The sequence below is a fragment of the Sphaeramia orbicularis genome, chromosome 12 (assembly GCF_902148855.1).
Source record: "Sphaeramia orbicularis chromosome 12, fSphaOr1.1, whole genome shotgun sequence".
NCBI classification, from domain to species: domain Eukaryota; kingdom Metazoa; phylum Chordata; class Actinopteri; order Kurtiformes; family Apogonidae; genus Sphaeramia; species Sphaeramia orbicularis.
In genome coordinates this window covers 40863320-40878808 of record NC_043968.1, presented here as the reverse complement: position 1 = coordinate 40878808, position 15489 = coordinate 40863320, and the positions used below count along the sequence as shown (strand labels likewise).

Below are 15489 nucleotides of genomic sequence, written 5' to 3'. Positions count from 1 at the left end.
GATGGACCCACCATCCACATGCACACCCTCTCTCGGTGTGGAGGAGACATCCATTCGAGGTGGAATGTCGTCCATCTATCAAGTAAATATTAAGCGGAAACTGAACTTTTACGATGTGCCAACAAAGACATGAGGCTGTTAGTGGATATTATTTCAAGAATGAGTTTCAGTCAGCAACATGGCAGATTGGAATAAAGATTTAATGGAACTCCTCAATGTGCAATATAATGTACATGAAGTAATTAAAAGCAAAAAAAGTAAAGACATTTTATTAAACAGAAATACTGAGACTTTTTATGAAAACAGAAAAGTTGGAATTGTAAAGAGGAAATAACTTTTAAACAAATCCTTTTAAAATAGATATCAAACTGGAAGAAAAATCCAAGGCACTCTCTGTAAACATTAAAATGACCGTGCCATGTTAATAAAGGCATTTTAATGTATATAAAGACATTTTAATGTTTAAAGAGAGTGCCTTGGATTTTTCTTCCAGTTTGATATCTACTTTATGAATGCCTTTTTCCAAAGAGCACCTCGAACAAACTCTTTTTTGGCATTCCTTCCCATGAATTTTTGAAATCATTTTAAAATACTGGTAGTAGTTGAAAGTGATGGATAAACTGAGGTTTTACATTATATTTAGGAAACTGTGCTACATTTCTATTTGTTATAGATGCTGTAGAGATATTGACCAAGATTAACACCTGATTTTTTTTTTTTTTAAATTCTGAAAGTTATCATTTTCAAGACTTACTTTTATAACTCATCTCTCTATGCTAAAAATAGTCAGTTATGCACTACTAAAAATATTCCTTTTTACTGCTCTCTGCCTCTTCCCTTCCATCGCCTCCCAGTCAAAACCAATTAAAGCATCTCCGTTAATTAAATATGTTCTAATGGTCCATTTTATAAGGACAGCTGTTGTACTGGTGTGATAATGGAGAGGGGGATACTCTGATAGATTAGCTGACAAAAGACAAAGAGGATGAATCGCAATCTGTTATCATGCCATAGTCTTATAGACTACATTTTGTCCGACCAATAGAAAATAAGGATACTGTAAAGGTTTTTTGTAAGAAATTCAAGAAGAGTGAGACATGCATGGCCTCCTTTTTTGCTTCTTTGTGGGTTATTTTCCACCATGTTACAGAAACATCACCAGCTGGACGTTGAGAGGAGACGTGAGTTATGTTTATGTTTATAATTAATCTTTGCTCTTTAACCGGAGTCATTCAGTTTTATGTGCAGACTGTACAGAAATGAAGGAAATGCATCACCATCACCTGATGACTGCAGGTTCATAGTAAAACCATCTGTGCTTCAATACTCCAAGTGCTACAGCAGTGGCCACAACATCCAAGAGGACTGCTAGTTACACAAGTCTGTTCATTCTCTAGTTTCTACAGTGGTTTTCCAGTTAAAACCCATGTACAGTTAACACTGCTGAAACCCAAGTCTCAGCTAAACTTCAACAATTTACAGAGGTAGCATTATTATTACTGCATTACAATGTACCCTTGGTGTTACAGTCCTTATTTGACTATCAGCATGCTCTCAGATGATACTTTAGTGAAACAGAGTACTTCAGGTTTGTTTTACTGTGTGAACTGTAAATCTGCAAAAGTTTGCAAATGATCCACTGTTTTAATGCTGACAATAAACAGGCAGTAAACACAGTGAAAAGCATTTTAATGTACATTATTCACAACAAAATTCCATTTCAAAACTTCGTTCCAAACATTGTCATTTTCCCATCGCAAACAAAACTTTGAGGTTCACAGACTGTACTGAAATGACAGAACGCAGCTGTCCTTGTAGACAGGTCAACATGTGATGTCATGTGACATTTCTGCTGTAATGATCAATACATGCTGCTGCTCCCTGACCTAGTATTCTATTTCTGTTATTCTCTAATCTGGACTTAAAGCTACCTGATCAAACATTCTACACAAAGTTTCACTTATCTAATTCTGAATGTGATTCTATTTATTTATATCTATGTCTCTTTAATTACTGGTTAATGTTTGATTCTTTGGGCTGTGTAGCGTCTAAGGACTGTGCTGCTTCTCCATCCTCTCTGTGCATCTCCATATGTTTCTTCAGTTTTGCATTTGATGTGAATGTTTTCATACACTGTCCACAGGATGGTTTCAGTGGTTTTAACCCTGAATGGCACCGTTTGTGCCGTGCAAGTTCCGATGAACTCTTGAATTTGAGCTCACACATGCTGCAGGGATACGGCCTCTCTCCTGTGTGGATACGCTGGTGCAGCTGAGCCTCACTGAGGGTGAGGAATGATTTCTCACAGTGGCCACAAGGGAAGGGCCTCTCTCCAGTGTGAATGAGATTGTGCCTAGTCAGTGCATATGGTTTAGTGAAGCCTTTCCCACAGTACGTGCAGGGATATGGGCGTGCACCAGTGTGGGAGATGATGTGTTCCTGCTGGGTTTTTTTGCTCTTAAATCGTTTGTCACACTGAGGGCAGGAGTAGGGCCTGTCGTCCACATGTGACCTGTGGTGTTTGGAGAGTTCTCCCTGAGACAGGAAGCCCTTTCCACACTGGGAGCAGAGGAAGGGTTTCTCGCCGGTGTGCATCCTCTCATGTCTGGCCAGTACAGACACCAGGGTGAACCTTTTGGGGCAGTGGGAACACTGGAATGGACGCTCACCTGTATGGACACGAAGGTGCTTCATAAGCATAAAACGGAGTGAGAATCGTTTATTGCACTGGTTACATTGGTATGGACGCTCCCCAGTGTGTATGGACAGGTGTCTCTTCACATCAGATCTACGCGTGTACGTCTTCTCACAGTGTGGACACTTAAACTGACGCTTGACCTGATGCATCTGCCGGTGCTGGGAGCGAGCGAGTAGAGTGTCAAAACCTTCACCGCACTGTTGGCAGATGTAACGTTTACTGGTCACATGTGACTTCCTGTGCTCAAGCAGCTCAGATGAAGTGGAGAAACTCTGGCTGCAGATGGAGCAGATCTGAGGAAGCTGACTGTCCTGGAGATGACATCTCTTGTGGTGGACAGTCAGTGCACGGAGGTTGGTGAAGGCGCTTGTACATAGCTGGCAGGTGAAAGAGATGGCCACCCCGTGGTGTTTACTCTCATGTTTGGCCAAGTCCCAGGAGTGCTGGAAGGTGCGGTCACACTGTGAGCAGTGGAACGGCCTCTCCCCTGTGTGTGTGAGCTGGTGTCGCCTGACGTCTGATGTACGAGTGAATATCTTACCACACGTTTCACACGTGAGGGCCTTCTGTCGACTGTGGGACGGAGCCACACTTAATGTGCTGTCTTTTATGCCAGCCTCTACTTTGTTCTGCTCAGAGTTTCCTTTGGGAAAAAGTTTAATTGATGTAAAAATTTCATCAGTGTTGGAAGGAGAGGGAGTAAACTTAGTCCCTGAAACACCCCTGTATAGATCTGTGCGAACACTCTGCATGTGGAAGTGAGGAGGACTGTTTTCCTCAGAGGTGTGGAAGGGACAGTGAGAGCAGGTAAAAATGATAGATGTCATCTCGTCTGAATCACCTGCAAAAACACAGTATGTAAATATTTGATGGTAAAAATGGTCTAATGAAAATTTCAGAAGGTATTTTTTATCCTGATGGAAAACTTCTACCTCTGTCAGTTCCTTTGATAGCAATCACAGACGGTGCAAGAGATACATCAGTCCTGTTGAAATAAAAAAGTAGTGTGAGCTTTCAAACTTAGAGCACGTCAATCACTTATGTAAAACAACTGTTTTGGGAAAAGATGTTGCAACAAATACTATGATATAAAACAACTTCATCTCATTAATTTAAGGCACAAATCAACAGATACACAAATGTTAAAAAAAAAGTATAGATATATGAATGGCCTTTGTACATTTTTGGTTCGCTGCTCATTTCTCTGGATGATTTCTTGAATTTACACATTTCCTGCCAACTTGGAGGGGACTTCATTTGTAAACGTGTGGATTTGCGCACATTAGTAAAGTGGTCAGACGATTCTTCTGAGGCTGGAACTTCACTGGGACCATCTATAATTTCTGCATTCATATTGCTTTCTGTGCTGCCTGATTGGAAAATGACTTCATCCCTCATCTTTCCAACTGTGTTTCCCCTTTGCTCAAGTGTCTGGTCTCCTGATTCAAGTGTTTCATTTATTTTTCCATGATCTGTTGCATTTCCTGGTCCCTGCTCATCAGTATGGGATGATTCTACATTTGAGACAATAGTCTTTGTCTTTTCGGTCGGTACATCTTGACCCAGGTTTTCCTTTCTTAATGCAAAGGTTTTTGTCAGAGTCTCCAGTGCCTTAGCAACATCCACAGTTTCACTTATTTCATCTGTTTTAAAGTTATTTGATTCCACACCGGCTGTGTTATCTGCTCCCACAGCCACTATCTCTTCTTCATAGAAATCTGTCTGAACTTGTACTTCAGCTGACTCAGTAATTTCCTCATCTGCCTCAGATGCTCCAACTTCCACTTCAGTGTAAACAGCCACAACGCTGTACTGGTCTCCTCCAATGAAAGTGACAGGGTTTAGTATGTTAGCGTAGTTGTGGATGGACTGCAGTCCGGCAGAGACATTTGGTTTTTGTGAAGGAGGAATGGATAAAGCAGACATGATGCTGCTACCAATGGTAGATGAAGGACCATCTGCAAAAAGAAGATAAGACAAGAAGTCAATGATTGTTTTAAACGAGGCGCAATTACATGTTTATGCCATGTCAGGACACATATCAAGCCCAGAAACTAATCATTTTGCTTTTCCTCGAAATTATTTTTTACAATTTGCTCAATCATCAGATTACATTTTTGCCATAAAAGTCATAATATCCTCAAGCCTTAATAGCTGTCCTGGTCTACAAATAGATAGATTTATTTGTTTTTTGGATAGTTGAAAATGTTTTATCAGGCTTTATTATAAAAATGTTCTAAAAGCTCTTTATGGTGGCTTCAGTGTTTTTCTTACTAATGTAACCTTTTGAAACACACTTACAAAATTGAACAGTAGCATGTAATACTTAACGCAAATACATATTGTTTTTACTGCTCTAATCCATGATCTTTACCAAACTTAAATGGGGAAGTTTATGCCATTTTACTTAAAATACACTGAGGGTCAAAATTACCACAACTATTTTTCAGTGAACAGACAAAGAACTGTTTCATATTTACTTACATTGCATTTTCAGTAGTCCTGAACTTTTATAGTGTTGAAAGACGACAGACAGCTCTTCAGATATGGACTGAACACATTCCTCCAAAACAGAAGGTGCAGAGCTGAGCCAGGCCGCAGTCTGTAATCAAAGTGAAGTTGTTTTGAGGTCTGCTGTGAAATGCTACATAATTTACAGACTAAAGGCAGAAAACATTGTTTTCTTGCCCTTATTCCGAAATAAGCAGTTTATATATTCTGCTTCTGACCAACCTCTAAGGTGACCCATCTCTACTAAAAAGGATTTTTGTCCTTTCCAAAGCTGAACAGGGGGTTGTGTGTTGGAACTGCATATTCTGAATGCACTTTATACGTGCCCAAAGACAGTTTCTAAAAACACAACATCGGTATACCCCACATTTCTTAAAAGCTCCATTCAGAAAAATGGATCATTTGGAACAAACAGAGTATGTTGTTTAAGTGGCACCTGTCAAAATCAGAATACTGTCAGATATAGAATGACAATAGAATACTAGTGTTAATGGAAACACTGACTTAATACCTGTTTAAGATCTGGTACAGGAAGAAGCTTTTCCAGTTTGGACAGAAGTTCCCATAATAACACATGCAGAGCAGCATCATACTGTGGCCCATATTCCACTGGGAATACCTCCTGTAAAAGATGATTAAATATGCACACATTGTTAGAAAACATAGTACTTCACACAGTATTGACATATAACAGCTAAAGAGCCATTCTTAAACTCATATTAAACTGGATCTGACCTGGAAGAAGTATGCTCTCTCAACTGGATCTTTCAGCAGGCTTTGAACAAGTGCAATGAAAGTGGACTCCGTCGTCTCCACCTCTGCCTCCCTGTACTACCATAGATGTGATGTGTGTCATTAAACAGGGGGCTTTTGTTATATGCTGTTATATGTTGGTTTCCATTTAGTTTCAAACAGCTGGTGCTTCATTGTACTTACATCTGCATTTGTAGAACTTATTGGAAGTCTGTCCAAGTAGCTCTGGACAACTTGAGCATCAACAGAACCTCGACCTGTGCCTTTACATAACTCCAGAATCAGCTAACACATAGATAAAATACATGTTATTATTTCACATGGTCATTGACATAGACTGTTTGTATGGGACACAGATAGCAGCTTTGTCTCACCCTTGCCCTTAAACCCAGAATGAGCTGAGCTCTCTGGCTGCGGTTTATCAGTCCAGGAACAGCCTCTGTCACCATAAAAACAAACTCTTGCAGCTTCTCATAATTCATCACATCTTTCTGCTTCGCCAGCTGCCACATAGCAGCAGACAGAAGCTGCAAGGGGGACACAAGAATACGAAGAGAGGAAAGTGGCAGACCTGGATCTGAAACATAAATGTGTGATGTTAAATAATGGGCTTTGGATGACAGTGATGAGATTGTCACTGTTTCATTAGAATGATGTACTACAAACAGTCCACAACAACAATAAACTTGAGACAATTTCTTTAAATTAGTGCAAGCAAAATAAACAACAACATAGTTCTTACTTTGTTTCATTAGGTTAATGACAAGTCTATACTTAATAAAAAAACTACAAGCCTATGGACTAGGGTAAATGCTGGAATAATCTACTAATACTGTGAGTATTAAACTTAAACAATGGTACAATTACTGTAGTTATTCTAAAAATCTCGAGCCAACTGACAGAAAAAAACTGACTTTTACTTTTAGAATTTGATCATGCCTATGTAGATTGTGAACGCAACAGTGTCGTCTATAAACACGTTTCCTTTAAATAGACGGGCCCCGCTAACAATCTGACTACTAAAAACACAAAGTATGTTAAATTAGAAGAGAGGCACATTATTTCCACACATACCGCCCATTTTCTCTGTTGACACAAGAGCATCCATGTGTACAAAACGTTGTCTTTAACGGTGAAATCAAATAAAATATAGAGCGATATTATTTCATCTTGTCGATAACATGCGCTGTTAGCACGCAAACGCCCGTTTCCTCAACGCTTATGGTGCATTTCCTGTTTACAAATTAAAAGTGTCAAAAATTAGACGCTATATTTATCACTTATTTATGTATATATGTCTTACATGTTTTATTTAGTCAACCAGACTCCAGAGAGTTGCAAATTTTCCCAAGCAGATTACAGTAAATAAATTAGAACATGCTACTGTTTGGGCTGTTCAATGTAGAAAATGGCAGGAAATTGGTCTGTTCAACAAGAACAGAGTTTCATTAAAACAGGTCTGATGTCCACAACCTACAGGAAGCTCATATGAAGTCATCACTTTCAACCAACTATTTTAGACTGGAAACTATCCTGAAGTAATTAAGTGGCCCAAGTATTATGAATTACTATATCACGATTGAACTACTATTACTTTTGTCTTTTTCTTTCTTTCTTTCTTTCTTTCTTTCTTTCTTTCTTTCTTTCTTTCTTTCTTTCTTTCTTTTTTGTATTTTTTTATTCAACCAATAAAAACTTAAATAAATAAAAAAAGAAGTATAAAAGTCATGGGGATATATAAAGGCTAGAGCAAAATTTACATTCAAATACAATACAGTGAAAATAATTAGGCATTTTAAATTAACATTTAAATTAATGGAGCAGAGATGCAGCTGAGAAGACTCTTTGAAATAAAATAATAAATAAAACAATGCTCTGGCTTATTTTAATTGCAATTTTGTTTTTTTCTAATTGTTTTTAGGGACAAGGCAAACATTTTAAATTTGCTGGTAAATCCAGAAAAGGAGGGCTTGTTACTTCTCCATTTTGCGCAGTGGATATGATACTTACCCAGTAATAAAATTATGTCAATGATATCTGAAACAGATGAGATCAAATTATTCATATGAAAAATAATATGATATAGTTCAAAACATGGAACATCATTAATTTTTAGTGAAATCCATTTTTTTTTTTTTATGTCTGACCAAAAACAGTATGATGCAGGACAAAGGAAAATTAGATGTCCTAAGGTTTCTTCACTACCACTGCAGAAGGAGCATTGATCTACCTCAAACTTTAATCTTTTCTCAAGAAACTGTGCCACAGGACAAATCCTGTAAATGATTTTAACCTTCGGCAAGATTGGCCCTTTTCTAAATTTAGAGTGTGCTTTATTCAATGTACAAGATGTTAGTGAGGTAGTTCTCAGCCATTTGATCTCTCTGCAATAATCATGATACAACTGAGACTTCAAAACAAAACTAAGGAATCTATTGTTACATTTTCTTTCAGACAGATTATGTTCACCAATTAATATTTTTGGTAATGTTGGTACAAATGTATTAAAAATAAACTAAAAAGTTCTGAATCAGATGGAATAAAGGTAAAGGGATCACTTTACAAATTTTGTTATATTCTCTCAGAGAACAATTGAAATTGTATTTTTCCACAAAATCTGCATATCTTAGAAGGTTACATCACAATCCATTAGATCCGTGACAAATATAATGTTCCTTTGGTACCAATCATTTCTAAATACTGATTTCCTATTAATTGTAATTTTGATTGCTCCATAAATTTGAATTATGAGGAGAAAATTGTAGGTAAATGTAATTTTCCAAAATTGTAGAGTCTATTTATGAAAAGTGGACATCTTGATTGAGATCCTGTTCACACCAAAATCACATTTCAAAATAAAATCTAAACCTCCTATTTTCTTAAACAAAGACCTTGTAATATGGAACCATACCATGGAGTTTGGCTGTGATAGACCGGCTTTAATCCAGTTAATTGTAAATGAGCCAGCCCTCAAAATCTGGGGCTTTAATGTTTTTTTTTTGTTTTTTTTTTAAACTTTATTTCACCTCTGAGCTGATGCAATGAAACATTCAATATTCTTACTTGTGTAATGTAATGAATGACAATAAAGTTTTTGAATCGGAATCTGAATAAATAAATACATACATAAATAAAGGGAGTAAATGCAATTTTAACAATAGTATGCCTGGTACAACATGTTTTGTGTACTGTATGTTTTGTGATCTGTAAGTTGTAATGTACATGTGTAAATCATAAGTCAAGACATTAAATTGTTACAATTGCACTTGTTTTTCATAAGTCATTTCAGGTTGTTCATGGTTGTTCATGTTAATCACATTTTTAAAGGATAGTTTGTGGAAGTGAACATTTTCATAATGTAATTTTACTTTTTTCACTCTAAAATATTAGGAGTTGACATTATTTATAGGTTATTATGTTATTATTTTACTGGGCCACTTAAGATCATATTGGGCTGTATGTGGCCCCTGAACTAAAATTAATCCTATATTGGAGTAATTGAGACGGCTTGCTTATTTATTTATTTATTTATTTATTTATTTATTTATTTATTTATTTATTTATTTATTTATTTATTTCCTGCTGCCAGATCCTCTAAGCCCCGGTAGGTGGCAGTATTGCACCGTAAGCTCCTTTATTACCCCCATTAAAACCCGACAGAAGAAGAGGAGAATTTACGGAAGTGTTTCGGAAGTGGAATTTACAGCCCAGAGTCACATGAAACATTTAACAGCAATTGTGTTTTACCGAGCAATTTCTGCGTTTTGTGCAGAAAACAGTGTAACAGTCTAACTCCAGTCTGCATTAAAGTGTGCAGGTTTTCTTAAAACTCTAACATGGACGAGGACGGGCTGCCGATAGTGGGGTCTGGGGTTGATCTCACCAAGGTTTGTGTTTTAACTGCGAACATTAGCTAACGTTAACTGAACTGTGTCGAGGACTGAGAACGGGAGAAAAAGCAGGAGAAAATGCTGGAAAGACCGTTATTATATTATGTAGCGGGTCAAATAATATCTGTTGAGCTGTGATACAACGTCATTTTAGTCAATAACGGTCTCATCTAATGAAGGGCATAACATCTCAAGTCCAACTAGTAATTGAAGTAACTAAGTAACACCTAGATCTTAGGTCAGTTTACTCATTCACAGCGAGTACTTTTACATCACAGATTGTAAAGTTGTCCTAAAATGGGAGGGTACTGTCAGTCATGCCACAACATCTGAAATCTTGATTTTTGGCCCAAAACTTGATCTGAACTGAAATAGTTGACAAATGTTGGCAGAAATAAACGGCCGTCATCTGCGTTTCAAGTAATTTATCATAAATCCATATATGAACCCTGAATAAAATGGTTAAAATATACTAAACGACATTGTAATATTTGTTCTGTAGAAATTCAGTCCATGCATTGACTGTATTAGTGCTGTACTTAATCTGTCATTCCATGGTGGTAAATATTGTCAGTACATCACTGATACGTTCCTCTCTTATTACTATGACTCAAATATTTATGTTTTTTTTTTTTCAGGTTCCTGCTATTCAACAAAGAAGAATTGTTGCTTATCTCAATCAATTTATTGTCCACACAGTTCGATTCCTTAACCGCTTTTCTACAGTCTGTGAGGAGGTTTGTACTATAACTAATATTTTATATTTCTGTTGCCAGATTAGATAAGTTTAAGTTGCTCAACACACTGCCATTTAATTCATATCTTGAACTACTGAACTTTTCTTCCACAGAAACTAGCAAACATATCTTTGCGCATACAGCAGATTGAAACTACTTTGTGCATTTTGGAGGCCAAGGTGAGTTCTCACCTGTTTCACTCTCATCTTTGTGTACACATTAAATCCACAAATTCATCTTGTAAAAGCGTGTTTGTTTTTTTGTTTTTTCGAGCAGTTGTCTTCCATTCCTGGACTGGAGGACGTCACAGTAGATGGGGTCAGTCAGCATCAGACTGCTCAGGCCAATGGGCCCACTGTCAGTCAGAATCAAACAGACAGTCCAGCAGTGGGAAACCTACCAACCCCAGAGGTATCTGACAAACTTTGACAGTGACATGCTCATGAACAGATGCATAATGTTGTTTGTCTGTGTGTGAAATGAATGTATGTAAATTAATGCAGCATATAGTACCTCTTTCTGTTGTATAGTCACATTTCATGTAAAAACAGGAATCTAAGGAGACTGTTCCACACCTGCCCTGTCAGCTCTGACTGATCAAATCCACCTGTGGAGCAATGAACCATAACTGTTAATTCATAGGTCCTCTGCACCATCCAGCTACTGGATTATGTATAGAGGAAGGATACAAATGTTGAGAGAAGATGAAAAATGATTATACACCCACAAATTATGAGTCCTCATTTCTGAAATATTTCCCAGGAAAAATGACTGACTATGACACTTCATTAACAACAAAATGACTTATTTTGTCACATTTGGTTCCACATTTTGGTGGTCATGTAATGCAAGTCACACTGTATATAAAACACAAACTCTGAAGTCAGCAAATGTATACCACATACTGTACCAGGAATGCAGAATAAAGTACCACATCCAGTTTCTAATGCTATCTGTTATGTCCCATCTAGTAGTGCAGGACTGTAGCACAGGTACAAAAGCATTTCTTTCCCAGCACCCAAACCAAATCCAGTAAACCTGAAAATATCACTGAAATGTTTAATTTATTATTTAAGATAACTGACTATCCATAAATGAAAACAATCAAACCCAAAGACATTCACAAAACCTCCTTAACTTAAAACCAAACAAGGTCAAACAGTGTGAACAACTACTTGTTGCTTGAAACCATGTTGTAAATTTGCATATTTCATATTGCAGCCTGTTCAGAATGAGTCAGAATCTGCAAAAGGGGAGAAAGCAGAAGCAGAGGCAGTTTCAGCTGCAGAGAATGTTATGACTGTGGCCAAGGACCCACGGTACGCCCGTTACCTGAAAATGGTTCAAGTGGTAAGTCATACCAAGTTAATACTTGTTCACAGACTACAGATTTAAAAAGTCTGTGAATCTTAACACACGTGTCATCTGTTACAGGGGGTCCCAGTTATGGCCATTAGGAATAAAATGGTCATGGAGGGTTTAGATCCCAACTTGCTTGAGTGAGTCTGTTTTTAAAAGTAGATGACACTGCTTTTTGCCTGGTTGAGATATACATATGACTGGCTTGAGTAACATTTCATTAAACTGTCAAATAATATTTCTCTCTCCATTTGTGATAGTACGCCTGATGCCCCTGTGCCTGATGGAGGAACAGGAAGTGCAGAGCGTCAAGAGGATGACGCCAACACCTCTGACAGTGAATCATCTTTTAGTGACTGATATCTGTCCTTTCTCTTGTTTGAGTCAAACCTTCCTGTAAAGGCCATTCATCTACAACTGCACTACCACAGGCTTGTGCAAGACACTAGCAGAAGGTTAAAGAAGAGTAGAATATGTCAAACTACAACTATGTGCCTGAAACAGGAAAATCTAACCAATGATTGTAATTTCAGTGTGATTGAGCTGGAATCATTTTTCCATTGGTCCATTAGTGACTGAGTTCATTCTCATACACTGTTGACATTTTTGAAAAGCAGGTAATTCTTTTTCTCAGTTGATTTTCTAAGAATTTGTCATAAGTGCATGGTATGTAGCAAGTATTATTTTCTACAAATCTTATCTTTTAGTAGTAGTTTCACCTACAATGCCTTCAACACACACTGGTCAACAAAACATCTTCATGTCATTGTCTAATTGTGCATGTTTAATACTTTCTGAGACGGAATTAATTATATGTTACTTGGAGAACAGTTAAGTCGTCTGCTTTTAGTATCAGTATTGGAAAGGAAATCTTGACTTCAAAGTAATCTGGTCGTTCTTAGATACATTACTGTTTTTTCATGAAGTACTCAGACCTTTTAGGTTTTCCATATTTAACATTTTAGCAGTTTCGTTGAAAAAGGAGCTGCAGGATGTTCTTTGTTTTTTTTTAAGAAAAACAAAAACCCCATCATATATCACAATTGAAAGCAAAAGTAACAAACAGTTTTGTTCCTATGTAATGTGTCTGCTGCTCAAGTGGATTTATTGAGGTTTCATGATTGGGTAATAATGACATGTCTTCCACTTTTCACAACATCGTATAAAATACACTGTCATCGCTTTTCAGAAAATGTTATGTAAGTGTTGATTATGTTGTTTGTACTACATTTAAATACATCCAACTTCATTACTTAGAACAATGAATATGATTCTAAAAGAGAAAGAATAGAAAAAACAATGATAATAGTATTTAATGATTTAAAAAAAGTTTGATTTTATTTCTATGGATATTACACTATAAGTACTGTGAAAAAAGCAAATGTAGAGGAAAGCACTTTTTTTTCTTAACATGAAAATCTGCCTGTTTGCCTGTAATAAACACTCATACAGATTACTTTGAAAAGGTACATCTTTATTTTTCAGTACAGCAGCGTATCAGAATCTATACAGTATAGTTTGTAAAAAGATAAACAGTACTGAGACAAAGTGAGTAAAAACAGACTTCACCCATTGTAAAATCCAACATTTGTAATAAAAGGTATATATCTGTGTACATTTAATGCCTGTTTTGTCCTCTTATACATGACAGTGTAGGACTCATTTGAAATTATGTTTCATTAGTAAATCAATGAAACCATTGTGACTAAAGTTACTAAAGACAATTGTACACACAAATTTTGTTCTTAAATGTCACAACTGATCAAGGAGAACCTGGCACTTGCACCATACTTTAATTCTGAATTTTCTTTCAGGTAGAAACACAATCTACAAATGCTCCAAACCTCTTAGAGGAACTGTGTAATTAGTTAGCTGTAACTCTAGCCTCAGTTTTTCACTAAATTATTGTACATTTCATTACTGAGAGGATTACAGTTTGAAAATCTCATACATGTTATTTGTTAACGGTCTTACTATTCTCTTTGACGCAGGTTACATTTATCAAGTTTATGCAGATCACTCATACAGTTTTCAGAAGTCACATGCATTTTCTGAATGTGATGTTTCACGCTCATTCTAGCCAGTCATACTAAAAAAGAACAGACATCCTCAGACAATACAAAAATATTCTTACATGAGACCCATTGTGGAGGGTCAGTGTACCCAACTGTAATGGTAGTGATCTTTACCGATAGTCAGCATCATGACACATAAAAAGCTATGTAATTTATCAATCGTAGAAAATCTCATTTTTCTCAGAGCATTTACAACCTTTACAATGTAACACACTCTCTGCTTCTGCATCTCTGGATAAGAATCACAGAACATACTTAAATTTACTTACTTACAATTTTTTTCTCTTTAATTTTATTACAGTAATTTCATTTGACCACCTCAGTAAGCACACTAATTAACTTAACCGTCTACTTCCCAGCTGCCTAAAGGCTGTATTATTCTACAGCTGCACTGCATGTTATAGTATCAGCTTGATACTGTTCAGCACCAGTACTAATCCACAGACTCTTAACTCCAGATGAGGGCATCTGAGCCTATTTGTCTCCTCTCCAAAAATAACACTTAAGTTAAAGAAAATAGTGAACAAAGTAATATAACTTGGATAAGAACTTGGCAAGGATTCAACTCAATTTTTGAAGTACTGAAACTAAAGTAATATTTCAAACATTTTTTCTGGTCTACACAAAAATCAGGATGTATGTATTATACTAATGTGGCCAGTCTCTCCAGTTTATCTCAAAATGAAACTATTCCCAGGTTCCAAAAGATGAACTTGTATGTTTGAGTGGGTTTTCCCATTTTGCCACAAGTGATCATGTGCTCAATGTGTGATGAACTTTTCCTGCTCTTGGTCACATTGTTTACGATCTGACAAGGCGTGACTTGCTGGTGTGGCAACAGTCAAGAGCAGAGTGCAAAATGACATCTGACTAAAACCTGACACTGACAGTTTGACAATGGAAATCAGTACATTATCCTCTATAAAAATCTAACATCTGACAGACAGTTGTATAAAATGTATAAATAAATCAATCAATCAGGTGAGTACAAATCACAAAATCATAAAAAAGCTGTGTGTATAAAATGTATAAAATGTTTATGAAAATAAGTGCGGCACATTTTCTATTATGAAAATATTGAAATTAAGACCCAGATCTGATGGCAGGTACCGACTGCTCAACGCTACTCATCCTCATACACTGTCTTTACCTGAAGAGTAAACAGCTGCAAAGAATAAAAAACAGCAGTTAGAATCTCTTTTACAGAAAAAGTACCTAATATTCACTTTGATGTTGTGATACTCACTTTGAAATCATCAATGTATGTGAAGAAGAAGAAGATGAAGCTGAAGGCAACAACCCACTCACATACTGCACTGGCCAAATGGAAGGGAAAGTCCTGTAAATGGGACACAATCTGCATTAAGTCTATATTTAACTGGTTTAAGGCTAAGTATTCACATTAAGTAGCCTATATAACCACAATAAAAGTATGTATGGTATTGATAAGTATTACCAGCACAATG

At 36.7% G+C, this 15489-nt stretch overlaps 3 protein-coding genes across 3 annotated transcripts in view; 1 reads left to right on the top strand and 2 right to left on the bottom strand.

The window, feature by feature from the left end:
- Positions 1-1672: 1672 nt before the first annotated feature.
- LOC115430566 (zinc finger protein with KRAB and SCAN domains 7) lies at positions 1673-7174 on the bottom strand. The gene is made up of 9 exons (XM_030150651.1): positions 7037-7174; positions 6337-6539; positions 6146-6247; positions 5945-6040; positions 5721-5831; positions 5183-5300; positions 3879-4656; positions 3631-3683; positions 1673-3539 (listed from the first exon to the last, which is right to left on the bottom strand). The coding sequence occupies exons 1-9, from the start codon at positions 7068-7070 to the stop codon at positions 2011-2013; spliced, it is 3024 nt and encodes a 1007-aa protein (XP_030006511.1). The 5' UTR covers positions 7071-7174; the 3' UTR covers positions 1673-2010.
- A 2461-nt stretch (positions 7175-9635) lies between these two features.
- On the top strand, positions 9636-13509 carry washc3 (WASH complex subunit 3). The gene is made up of 7 exons (XM_030150402.1): positions 9636-9849; positions 10491-10589; positions 10703-10768; positions 10866-11000; positions 11811-11939; positions 12024-12088; positions 12209-13509. Exons 1-7 carry the CDS (start codon positions 9799-9801, stop codon positions 12306-12308), a joined length of 645 nt encoding a protein of 214 aa, XP_030006262.1. The 5' UTR covers positions 9636-9798; the 3' UTR covers positions 12309-13509.
- The window catches only part of dram1 (DNA-damage regulated autophagy modulator 1), a 9470-nt gene continuing 7004 nt past the window's right edge, over positions 13024-15489 (bottom strand). The window contains exons 6-7 of the mRNA XM_030150401.1: positions 15270-15362; positions 13024-15188 (exon numbers count right to left, since the gene is read on the bottom strand). Coding sequence (XP_030006261.1) covers positions 15147-15188; positions 15270-15362 — 135 coding nt within the window. The 3' untranslated portion in view covers positions 13024-15146. The remainder of the gene's footprint in view (positions 15189-15269; positions 15363-15489) is intronic.